The 12271-nt window shown below is 34.1% G+C and overlaps 1 protein-coding gene across 2 annotated transcripts in view; it reads right to left on the bottom strand.

Annotated features, from left to right (window-relative positions):
- Window positions 1–3905: 3905 nt before the first annotated feature.
- PNISR (PNN interacting serine and arginine rich protein) overlaps window positions 3906–12271 on the bottom strand; it is a 24350-nt gene continuing 15984 nt past the window's right edge. For both annotated transcript variants that reach the window (XM_019643645.1, XM_019643646.1), the window contains exons 8-13: window positions 9892–10029; window positions 8657–8756; window positions 7865–7918; window positions 6622–6792; window positions 4484–5570; window positions 3906–4247 (exon numbers count right to left, since the gene is read on the bottom strand). In XM_019643645.1, the coding sequence (XP_019499190.1) occupies window positions 4217–4247; window positions 4484–5570; window positions 6622–6792; window positions 7865–7918; window positions 8657–8756; window positions 9892–10029 (1581 nt within the window). In that variant the 3' untranslated portion in view covers window positions 3906–4216. The remainder of the gene's footprint in view (window positions 4248–4483; window positions 5571–6621; window positions 6793–7864; window positions 7919–8656; window positions 8757–9891; window positions 10030–12271) is intronic.

Genomic DNA, 12271 nt, shown 5'->3' with positions numbered 1-12271 from the left:
CCTGTTATGCCTATCCCTATATGACTAGCATCTCAAATCTCTTGGTCAAAGTAGCCCTCTATCATGCTTCTACTTCATGCTATGTAATCTAGCTTTTAGTTCCTGTAGCTCGACTTCATATTTAACAGACACATTTAGGTGTCTCCTAAGAGCATTTATACTCCTGTAACACTAATCCTAATTTAGAACCACAAAAGCATGGAAGCACTTCTTCTCTAAGGGTAGAATTGTATCCCATTTCAAGGTACACACGTCACAGGACCAGAAGTCTAAATTTGAAGTTTTCTGCAAGTAACCTAATATTCTGAACGGGGCATATATTATATAGGAGGCTGTTAATTACTCAGACTAGGCAAACTTTATTTACAGCTAGAAAGGTAATCAGTAACATTTTACTTCTATGTAAAAGCCTTTCCTTGGGTAAAAACAATAATAAATTTCCAACAATCATTGTACATTTTCAGCAGGTAGGGTCAAATTGGTAAAGGGTTCTTTGAATTCGTGAAATTTACTGCTCAGTAATGGTCTTTCACTTATGGCTTCTTGGTAAACTATTGACCTCCTTCTAAGAGTTGTTGCAGGCTTTTCAGTCTTCAGAGCTCCTGTCAAGATGGCAGAAAGCTCTGCACAAAAGTACATTTAGTATATTTGTTGGAGTGACAGATGCAAGGAAAAAACAAAGTGCAAGTATGGTTAAATGAATTTCTAAGAGCTTTATTTAAAGGTATTTTCTTTGAATGTACCACCTCCCTGGGCTTTAGGCCCTTCCCACTACATTTTCGGTTTAACAAAAGCAATCAGTAATTTGTTTTAATTCCAACAGGAAACAAAGGTGTCTTGAATACCCACTAGTTTGGATGAGCAAAACCAGTTCATAGTATTATTCTCTACAGGTATCAACAAAAGGGTTTTCCAATGACACTTAGAAATCTGAGTTGTGTTAGCAAGACTAGCAACTGGAATGTGGCATATGACCATTGTTGGTTATTTCCCAGACCATCACTATGGTCTCACCCATAAATCCGTTGTAAACTAGTCTACAATTTATTTTGCTATAAAAAACTAAGTCTTTAATGTTTTAAAATTCAATTTTATAATTTTTATATGAATTTTTTTCATTCAAGTTAAGGGTACAGTGCTCCTTTACAGCTAACAGCTTTACTCCTTTGAAATGATACATACATTACTACATCCATTCAGCGTTTAACTGGTAAATTTTCATATTTATAAAATTTCATATAAATTGTTAACAGAATTATTAGAATGTTATCTTAATATAATGAGAATGTGGCAGATTTAACCTCTATGCCTAATAAACCCTATGGTATAAATGTAACTCATCATGCCTGAGGTATTTTAGGGCTAATAAAAATCCCATCTTCCCATCTAGGTTTAGACTGAAAACCAAGTTCTACTTAAAATTGAAGAACTTAAGGGCTTGAAGTGTTCAAAACCTTGGAGATAATCTAATCCCACCCTTATATAGCTGAAGAAATTAAGGCCCATAATGATTAAGTGATTTGCCCAAAATACTAGAAGCAGAACCAGGAGAATCCAACAAATCCAATGCTATATCCATTAAACCATGCTTAGTACCATTTTAGAAACTTCACTAAAATTGATTTTAACGTATAAAAGAAAAACTCAGTTTGAATGAAAAGGTTTCCATAAAACATTACAGGGACTTTGGACATCATATAATTCCTATGTAAAATTCCCATATAAAAAAAATCTCTTCCACTAATTAATTACACATTATGTACTTCTTTGAAGAAACAGAATGAATAACTCAGACACTAAAAAATAGACTATGTTTGGGAAATTGACCTATTGTGTATTTATACCATTAGAAACAGATGCTAAAAAGACATTTTACAATGGCAGAAAACATATACACTGAGATTCCACACCAATCTTTATTTATATTTTGGGGCCTGAAACAAGTTTTATAATTACCTTTTCCAAATTACATTTTATTCTCTTACTGGTGTGGTCTACCCCCATTCCACAAAAACAAGTATGATTAACACACTAGAAATATTTTTTTAAAGAACCTCTTAAGACAGTTTTTATTAACCAATCCAGACCAATGATTGTCTCAAAAAAATGAATCTATTAATTTTCTGGCGGTGTCATTTTAGAAAACTTTATAACCAAATTATACATTTAATTAACTTATGTGTTTTTAGCATTCACATCCCAAATCATGGAAGCCCTATTTTGTAAAATCTTACCACTCAAGGTAAACATACTTCACTTCATTACATGTCAATGAAATGATGAATTGTCTAAATTATCATAAAAATCTGAAAAATCCAAATATCTAATTATAACACTAATGTATCTACTAATAATCACATACATGACTGTGTTTTTAAAAATATCTACAGATTTAAATGATAAGCTTGCATATTATGGCAGCAAAAATAAAACTGTCAAATACTATTTTTGGCTAGTTCATATCTTTCCCAAAAATGTGCATATCATAGCCAGAATTTTTCTGTAGAATTTTATTTTGAAAATATTATTTCACTTGAAGATTGATCTAAAAAACATTTTAAGATATGAAAATGTTACACAACTTATCTATTACAAATTAACTGGATAATGAATTCTGCAATTAGGTATACTGTGTTAGCTCCACCTACATAAAAAATATTGCACACTTTCCTTTATTATATCCAGATGTGACTGAGGTCTAAACTATATAGAATTCCAAACTATTTCAAAGTTATTCTGTGAAATGTCAACTTGATAAATATCAGAATTAAATGCACTGTAAAACAACCATTTTGGTAAACATGCATTTATTCACAGTTGATTTCCTCTAGATAAATGCATAACTGCTCAAAATTATTTAAGAACCTATGTAGAGATACAAGAACACACTATACAAATCTATTTCTACCTTCATTTTGAGGAAACACTGACCGTGGCAAAGATCTGGCTTATTTTATTTTTATGAATTTTTTTAAGTTTATTTGAGCCAAACTGAGGACATATGCCGGGAGCAAGATTTCAAATGCTCCCAGATCTGGCTTATTTTAAAATGAACTATTGCTGGTAAAAAGACATATTTGAAAACTTTTCTGCGACCTGCACCTGCTCTTTTTTTAAATTAAAAATTAAAAGCATTTGTTTTCAGAGATTTATCTGACTACTGTGGCATAAGTGCACAATCACATAAAAATAGACCCTGAAAGCAGTTGAGCACTTAAATGCCTGTAGAGCCTCATTTTACTATTAAGTTATGACTGCCTTAAATTGCTGGACCATTTTCTGAGCATAATTTTAAGAAACTGACAAAACCAGACCATTTCAGTGTTATGAAACTGACACACACCTGCATAATACAGCATTCCTCCACTGAGCTGAGGTCATATTATACTTTAAAAATATAAATAAATGTACTGAATTGTGAGTCTTTCTATAATAACCCCAAAGAGTTTAAAATATGCTTCTAAAACAGAAGTAGGTAACTGCAGAATATAGCTCCAGACTTGAATATTAGTGTCAAACACAATCATTCCTTATAAATAACTCTATTTAGTTGCGTGGCTTGATTGATTCCAGCAATTTCATTTTACAGGAGTGTACCATACTTTATACACACAGAAAATATATTACTTGAAAATTCCCAAATTAGGAATAGTTTAGAAAGATGTTGAATGCTTCCAAATGAAAAGTAAAGGTCTGTTTCTGGCCCTCTTCCACACCCTTAAAATTGGAATTTGACAAAAATCCATGGGTACAATTTACAAACTTTGACAAACTATTGAAATAAAACCATTTTCTTTGGGGGAGATAAGAGGAAGTACCTTTAAAACTTGTTATACAAAATTCCAGCTGCCTTTTTATAAAAGTACGTTCCTTAGATTAAAATCATAAAATTAAGGTGCAAGAGGTTAACAAAAATGAACTAAAGAGCTTTATTGACATCACAGTACATTCAAGAATAATGTTAAGAACATTACAGCTGAAAGAGAATGGCATGTTTATAGTCTTATTATGCACTATTATTTGGAAAAAAAAAAAGTAATACAAAGAAACCTTAAGTAACTCAGAGCAGCATTTGGAAAAAGTACACCTATTTACAGATTAAAAAAAAAAGTTTCTGGTTTCACCTACACAGCCACAATGTGCCTCTATAATGAGACAAGCCCTTAAAACTCATGGAATTTTTTTAAACATCATGGCATTCTTGCCACATCATTCCTCAGCGTTTACGACGGGGAGGGGTTGTTGATCTGAAAAAAAAAGGGAAAAGACAAAATTTAAAAATAAAAATGTATTTTAAACTACAGAATCTGCAATTTTTAAATAAATAATATTAGATAGGATATCTAAAATTACTTAAGACTATGATCATTTATCAAGTACCAAATTGAGTTTATTAAAGAGAGAGAGAGACAGGACACTTTCAACTTTGAATAAATTCAAATTTTTTAAAAAATCAGACAAAATACTTTAAAAAGTATACTACCTTGATCGGGACTTAGACTTGTGTTTGCGGCTTGCCTTCTTACCAGACCTTTGAGATTTCTCCACGGATCGCGATCGACTATGTTTAGGCTTCTTAGCCTTCTTTTCTTTGCTACTTCCTGGAGATTCAGAACTGCTCCTTCCACTAGAATCAGAGCCTGAATGTTTTTTACTATCTTTGGTAGTACTTTTTTTACTATCCTGTCTAGAATCATGTCTGATAATTTTAACAGATATAGAACCACTCCTAGAGAATGTTCTTTCACTTTCTCGTTTCCTTTTTAACCTATCATCCTGACCACTGAACTTAAAGTCTTTTTCTTCCCTTTTTTGTTTCTCTTTTCTTTTATCCTGTTCACGCTCCCTTTCTTTGTCTTTCTTTTTCCTATCTTTATCTATACTTCGACTCCTCTCTTTTTTCCTTTCTTGTTCTTTAGCCTCACCTTTATGTTTATGACTGCTTCCACTAAGATTTCCACGTTGATCATCAATTTTACGCCTATCTCGACTCCTACTGCGACTGGACCGATTGATTCGCCTATCCCTTGAGCGACTTCTACTTCTACGTCTGTCTCGGGAAGGACTCCGATTTCGTCGTCTTTCTCTTTCAATGCTATTTCTATTAGATCTCCTCCTATCTCTAATCTTTACTCTAGCCCTACTGCTATCTATTTTAATTCTGCGAGAATAACTTCTACTTCTACTACGTCTAGCTTTAATTGTTAGAGATCTACTCCTACTATGTCTCTTTTTCCTTTTAGGAGAAGAAGATCGAGAAGATGTGCGACTACTACCTGAGCTAGAACTGTATGAAGAGCTAGAGACAGTACTACTAGTACTGCTAGTTCTGCTATTGCTACTGGAACTACCACTACTAGAACTTCCTGATCGACTCCTTCCTTGTTTCTCTTTTTCTTTATGTTCTTTTTTTGGTTCTAAAACTGACGTAGTTTCATTTGGAGTTCTTTTCTTTTCATTAACCATATCACCGTCTGCTTCTCTTGCTTCTAGTAGTGATAAACTATTTTGCTCTTTATGGATAAATTCATTCATCTCTTTTGTAACCCTTTCAGTTTGTTGCTTTTCTTCTGAAAAAGAAAAAGACAAAAATGTTAAGTCAAATGTACAATGAAAACTCCCATACTACCAAATTTCAAGCTACTGGACTATAACAATAGAGCAAGCCACAAAAGCAATGCTAAATTTTCTAGTGGCTACATTGAAAAAGTAAACAAAAACAGAATTAATTTTAACATTTTATTAACCACTATATGAAAAATATTATCATTTCAACATGTAATCAATTTTAAAAGAATACTGAAATACTGTTTTTTTGGGGTTTTTTTCCAACATGAAGTCTTTGAAACCTAGTGTGTATTCTGTATCTACAGCACATTTCATTTTGGGCCAGCTACATTTCAAATGCTCAAAAGCTATATTGAGTTAGCTACCTTCCTGGACACTACAGCCATACAGTATCGAAGTGTAAAGGTACATGTGAGGCAAGTAAGGAAAATTTCCCTTTTATCCAAGGCAATTTGAAGGTAAATATGTAATTTATAGGGGATTTTTGGCTGCTAACTCTTATTACCTTTCATATTGGCCAAGCAAGATTTTTTTCAAAGAAGAAATTCTAAATGAATATTCTTTTGTTATCCCTAGTATTATGTAAACTGTTAAGTACTGTACTCATTCATGTACAGTATTTTACATATAAAACTTCTAAGAACTCTATTATCCTTAAATACCCTAGCTATGGATTAAATATCCTAGCTACAAATTACTTTTCAATAGTTTCACAAATGTATTTTATATATTTCTCCCATTTCAAAAATCATTTCATTTTAAGAACTTTAACAAGAAATATAAATACATTGAAATAGCTTAACTAGCGACTACTGGAATTAATGTCTCCCAAAACACAAGCTTACCTTTTATAAACTATGTATTTTGAATACAATTAATTTTGATTTTATGTTTGATGAAAATTGCAAATGATCCAAAAACTGTAGTTTCAGATATATCACATGTTATTTATAATCTAGTCTTCATTCTATCCTTTGGTATTTTAGGTTGGTTGAAAAATGAAAAGAAGTACAAACAAAACTGGACAAAAATTAAGTGAGTCTACAAATATACCTTCCATCTGTTTATCATGTAACAGCTGCTGTTCTTTTTCTTTTCTCCAAAAAGCTTCCTGTTTTTGCCGGATTCGGTGCCGTAATTCCTCATCATCAGTGTCAGATGACTCAGAGCCTCTGTCACTCCTTTCATCTTCACTATCTCCTGATCCATAACCACCCAGTCCACCTGTGTGCATAAAGCCCAGTCTATCATATGGAAAAATTATTGTATGCACTAAAAACTTTTTAAGGTCCGAGAAGAAAGCTCATTTCTTTTTTCACTGCATTTTCTTGGGAGAATATGCTTATTCGGGGTGGGGAGAAGTATAAATTCCAATGCTTAAAGAGTTCAGAGAAACCTCAGATAATTGATACTTAGTATCTTATTCTTTCTGGAATATTTGAAATATTTCTCACCATAAAGGAATCGTCATAATGGTTTTGTTTTACTGTCCATGTTAACCAATAAAACCATTTATCAGGGCAGTAATAAAGCCTCACTTAAGTATAATAAATTCAACTACCTTAAAATTTATGATGATCCTGAAAACATTTCTAAAATTAACTTTTTTGCTGTTCAAAGCTTAGGAATCCCACATAGTAAGCTAAGTATTTTTGCCCTAAAATAACAAGAATACTATCTTCTGACTGATACAGAAATAGTATGGTGCTAAAACTACTCCCCACCCTGAAGTGATCTAAACAATAATAGTAACAAAATCACATGGGCATTTGGTTCTACCCATTTCTGTTGATCCACACAAAGATTAATTTGAAATGAAGATGTGGAAAAGGCAAATTCAAGCTTCTATATAATTGATAATATATCATGCAAATAGCAAATTATGAACACATCACTACAACTATGATATGATAAAATAAACTCTTTCCTCTAGGGTAAACTTGACTTGCTGCAACACGATCTAAATAAAGGTCCTTAAAGCATTAGTGGATAGATTCTTCTCTAAGGCATGTATGCAATAATTTTGAAAGTGAGTTTAAATACTATCATGGCTAAATTGTAACTACTACCACTTGCCCCAATAAGCTATGAATTAGTCACCACATTTATAATAATGCCACTGTGAATGCTTTAATAAAAAAAAAATAGGCAAACCTTTTAGAGACTGATATAACCCTAAGACCTAAGATTTATAACCTGAGAAGGAATAGTACAATTTCAAAACAGAACATGTAGAAAGACAAGGTAAGTGTGATTTTCCCTTTAAGGCCCTCTTACAAATAAGGAGAACACTTACCGAGTCCAGTGAGGGAAGCCAGTGCACTGGACTGTGCCAGCTGTTTTGCAGGAGCTTTGTATCACATCAACAACAGGAACAACATGTTAACACAAATAGCCACGATTTCATAGTCATGAGAGTCTACGGTATTGTTAAATCTACTACTATTGCTGCTTTTTGGGGAGAGAAGAAACATTAAAAACATAACATTCATTTTAAACCACTAGCCTGTCTGGCCTTGAAAGTATAATTCTGTTGTGAGTTGAAATTAGTTTATAATGAGGAAAGATGTTTACAGTATATTGGTATTTTTATTTTTGAGGTATGGCCCATAATTTAAATTTTGCTTTCAATATATTTTTTAAATGTTACTAAAAAGATGGGGCTGGGTGGGAGAATCACTTGTTTCTGTAAGAATTATAAATGGTAAACTCTGAAAACTCTGAAGGTTCATAATTCAATTCATTAGTCAAACTAAATTGCATTAGAAGTCATATACCAATACCATAATATCTATTAAAAAAAATCAGGTGAAATAAATTGAACATCAAGAATTTTCCACAATACATTTTATAGAATAGCATAATTTGCTAATTTGTGCTCAGGTTGGTTGAATAAAACAAAAATATTTGTATAGTTGTAACATGGTGTCTCCAAATCTAATCTGTCCCAAAGAGTTAAAACATGCAAGAAGAGAATATTCAAAATATCTGCTAGTAATTCAACAAGGACAACAAAAAAAAAGTCCAAAATAGCCACCAAAACCAAAATACCCCCAGAAAAACAAAACCAAGAACACCCACAATATACCTTTCGTTGCTTTCCGGTGTGCATCTTTGGCTACATAATAAATTTCTTCATCTGTGACATCCAATAGAATTTCAGTCAGAAGCATTTTTGTCAGCAACATCTAAGGAATATATATTGTTTCTATTTATTAGAGTTATTAATAGTTTGACATTTACAAAAAAATTAAAAGGCAAGGCAATTTTATAAAACATTTTTAGAGATGAAATCAGAGCAGCCATTCCAAGGAACAGAGTATCTTGAAAATTATTCTAAAATATCAAAACTTTAAAAAATTTCAAAATCATATGGATTAAAGAAAAAAATGAGTTTATCTGTAGACAATGAACTCTAACGTTAGTGACAAAACATTAAAATAAAGTCCCTGTTAATAAAAATTTCCATGGGTGTTTTAAGTTGAACAGAGTATCTCTTCATTTAATAATATTAATAGTAAGCAGAATAACACTAGGATTTAAATCACCTAGGAAATTGCTCAGCTCAAGGTAAAATTTGAGGGGGAAAAAAAAAAAGGGAAAAAGGAAAAGGCAGTTATTCCATTCTGTCAGATGAAGTCCTTTTTCTCCTCTTGATTGCTGTAATAGAGAGTACAACAGATATGAAATAGAACTGGATTCTAGCACTGGTTTGGCTACCAACAACTGTTTCAAATGTCGACTATTAGTCCCTTAGCCTTCTGGGCTCCAGATTACCAGTACACTGAATCAGCATCTTCTAAACACATCCAAAGATCACTGGTCTTTCAAGATGAGAAATGCAGCATATTATATTCTCGATCTCAGAAAATAGCAATACACATAACAGATAATAAAGGCTCTGAAAAGTCCTGCAAGGAAGAAATGTTTACCTGTGTTCCATTTAGTGCTTCATAAACTTATTTTTCTATAAAGTCTTTAAATCTTTCTCAGTATTCAAATAAACACACTTTAGAAAATAACAGATCAAGACATGTTGTCTGGGGTCTTATATTAGGAAATTTGCTTAATAACTGCTTTATAAGCTCTGGTTTCACATTATAAGCATTACCTGGACTTTGTAGACATTACTGCCCAACAAACTATATATTAACATATATTTTATAACTGTTTCATGAGTTCTCAGTTTAAATATTTAAGATAGCCAACCCAATAGTCCAAAAAATTATAAACAAAATAAATCCTGCAATATAGTGAGTGTCATATGCCAACCATACCTCAAAAAAAATTTTTTAATTCAATAACAGGAATTTAATGTTTTACCATTTGATAATCTTTCTCTTCTTCAGTCATCTCTGGTTCACTTTGCTCTTCTTGAGGAACTGGAGATGGACTTCTGGTGACTTTCCCACTGCTTGCCGCCTCAGCATTTTCAGTGTCTTCATCTTCCTCATCACTATCCTAAAACAGTAATCGTATGGGTAGCCCAAGTTCATGCTTATAATGTAACATCATTATCTTACATATTCTATTTTAAACCCCCAAATTAAAAAGTCGATGAAACAGGACTGGCCGAGTGGCTCAGTTGGTTAAGAGCGCGAACTCTGAGCAACAGGGTCGCCAGTTCGATTCCCAAAAGGGCCAGTGACGCTGCGCCCGAGCTGGGCTGCCGCTGAGCTGCCAACAGGTGGCAGGACGGCTCAGCTGGTGAGAACACATGCTGCTAACAACAAGATTGCAGGTTTAACTCCCACATGGGATGGTGTGCTGCGCCCACCTGCAACTAAGATTGAACATGGCACCTTGAGCTGAGCGGCCGGGAGCTGCCATCAGACAACCGGATGGTGACTGGACTTGGAGCTGAACTAGTTGCACCCTCCACAACTAAGATTGAAGGACAGCAACTTGTCTGTTCCCCTTCCCCAATTCCCCAACACTGTTCCCCTTCCCCAATTCCCCAATAAAATCTTGAAGAAAAAAAAATCTATGAAACAGATGTATAAAAATGAAATTTCTCCCTAAATTATATTTTTGTACTACAGATTTCACTTGGTAATTTAATGTTATTACCTACCTGAGAGGAAATGTAAGATTACAAGAAGGCTTATGAGAATCAATTATTTTAATCATTTTTCAATTTCCATTTTCCCTTAGTCAATCTTGACCTTATTTTATAAATATCCAGAAACATATCATACCCAGAAACTGATTTTATTAATATCCATTATATATGATGGTTGAAATGAGCGGCTTGTAGAATTTTGCATAAATGGACCACTCATATTATTCAGTGCTGCTTTTACAGCTATAAATTTAAGCTATTTACCTAAAAACGCATGACTTAAAATGAAAAATCTGTAGTTAGTTTCTAGATCTCAGCTGGTCCTGAAACTTAATGAAGTTTGCATCTTTTTAGCTACAAGAATCAGACAGATAAGAAATGAGGTCTATTTCAGATGGAGGAAATGCCAGCAGTTTGTCTTGGTCCCTGTATGGGTGTTAGGTTTTCAATATCCAGACAGTATGCCTTAAAAGGGGGACTCTACATTACGCAAATAAGTATTCCATAGTCTTAGCAATCCTAACAAGTAAAAGACAAGGTGATCACCTAAATACTACTACTATGGAAAGACCATTTAAACCAGAAGAATTTGTGTAACAAAGGCCCAAAAGCATTTGTAAGAAGGAGGATAACCTCCAAACATTTTTTTTTTTTAAACACTTAAAAAACTATCAAGGGCCGGCCGAATGGCTCAGTTGGTTAAGAGTTGACTTAAGAGCATGAACTCTGAGCAACAGGTCTGCCGGTTCGATTACCACATGGGCCAGTGATGCTGTGCCGGAGCTGAGCTATCGCTAAGCTGCCAACAGGTAGCAGGACAGCTCAGCTGGTGTAACAAGATTGCCTGTTCGATGGGTGGGCTACTTCCACCCACAACTAAGACTGAACTCGGCACCTGGAGCTAAGCTGCCGCCTGGGTGGCTCAGTGGATAGAACGTGTACTCTTAACCACAAGGCTGCTGGTTCAGCTCCCGCATGGGATAGTGGCTACACCCACCCGCAACTAAGACTGAACACAGCACCTTGAGCTTACAGGTCACGAGCTGCCGACAGGAAGCCAGATGGCGACTAGCGCCCTCCACAACAAAGATTGAAGAACAACTTGGCTGGTCCCCTTCCCCAATTCCCCAACACTGTTCCCCTTCCCTAATTCCTCAATAAAATCTTAAAAACAACAACAACAAAAAACTATCAAATCTGGAAACCATTATTTCATGTAAAGATTTAAAAATATATTTTTAAGGTAAACTTTAATCATGGTAGTCAGTAGTTATCTTGCCATCCTTGCAACTTATGAAGCAGAAAATGGCCTTGGGAGGAAGACCCATTTCCTGAGTTGCACACTGGCCAGTGCTGTGGCTGTTATATCAGCTGAGCACATTTTTGCTAAGTAAAAAATGTCCTAAGCTGTTTATGCCATTTATCTGATGAATATGTAAATATTTAAAACTTTGTTACTTTCAGTGCTCAAGTCAAAAACTATGAAAGTTATTACATCCTCTGGCATAAGTATATATTTAAATGTTCAAAAAGGGCAGATTTAGGGCCGGCCGAGTGGCACGATGGTTAAGAACTGGCTTGGGACGCCAGAGGGCCCCGGTTCGGATCCCACATATGAGGGCCAGTGACACTGCCCTCCAC

Source organism: Hipposideros armiger, unplaced genomic scaffold, assembly GCF_001890085.2.
Source record: "Hipposideros armiger isolate ML-2016 unplaced genomic scaffold, ASM189008v1 scaffold_81, whole genome shotgun sequence".
NCBI lineage: Eukaryota > Metazoa > Chordata > Mammalia > Chiroptera > Hipposideridae > Hipposideros > Hipposideros armiger.
Note: the sequence above shows the minus strand (reverse complement) of the source record. Positions and strands in the feature narration are given on the sequence as shown.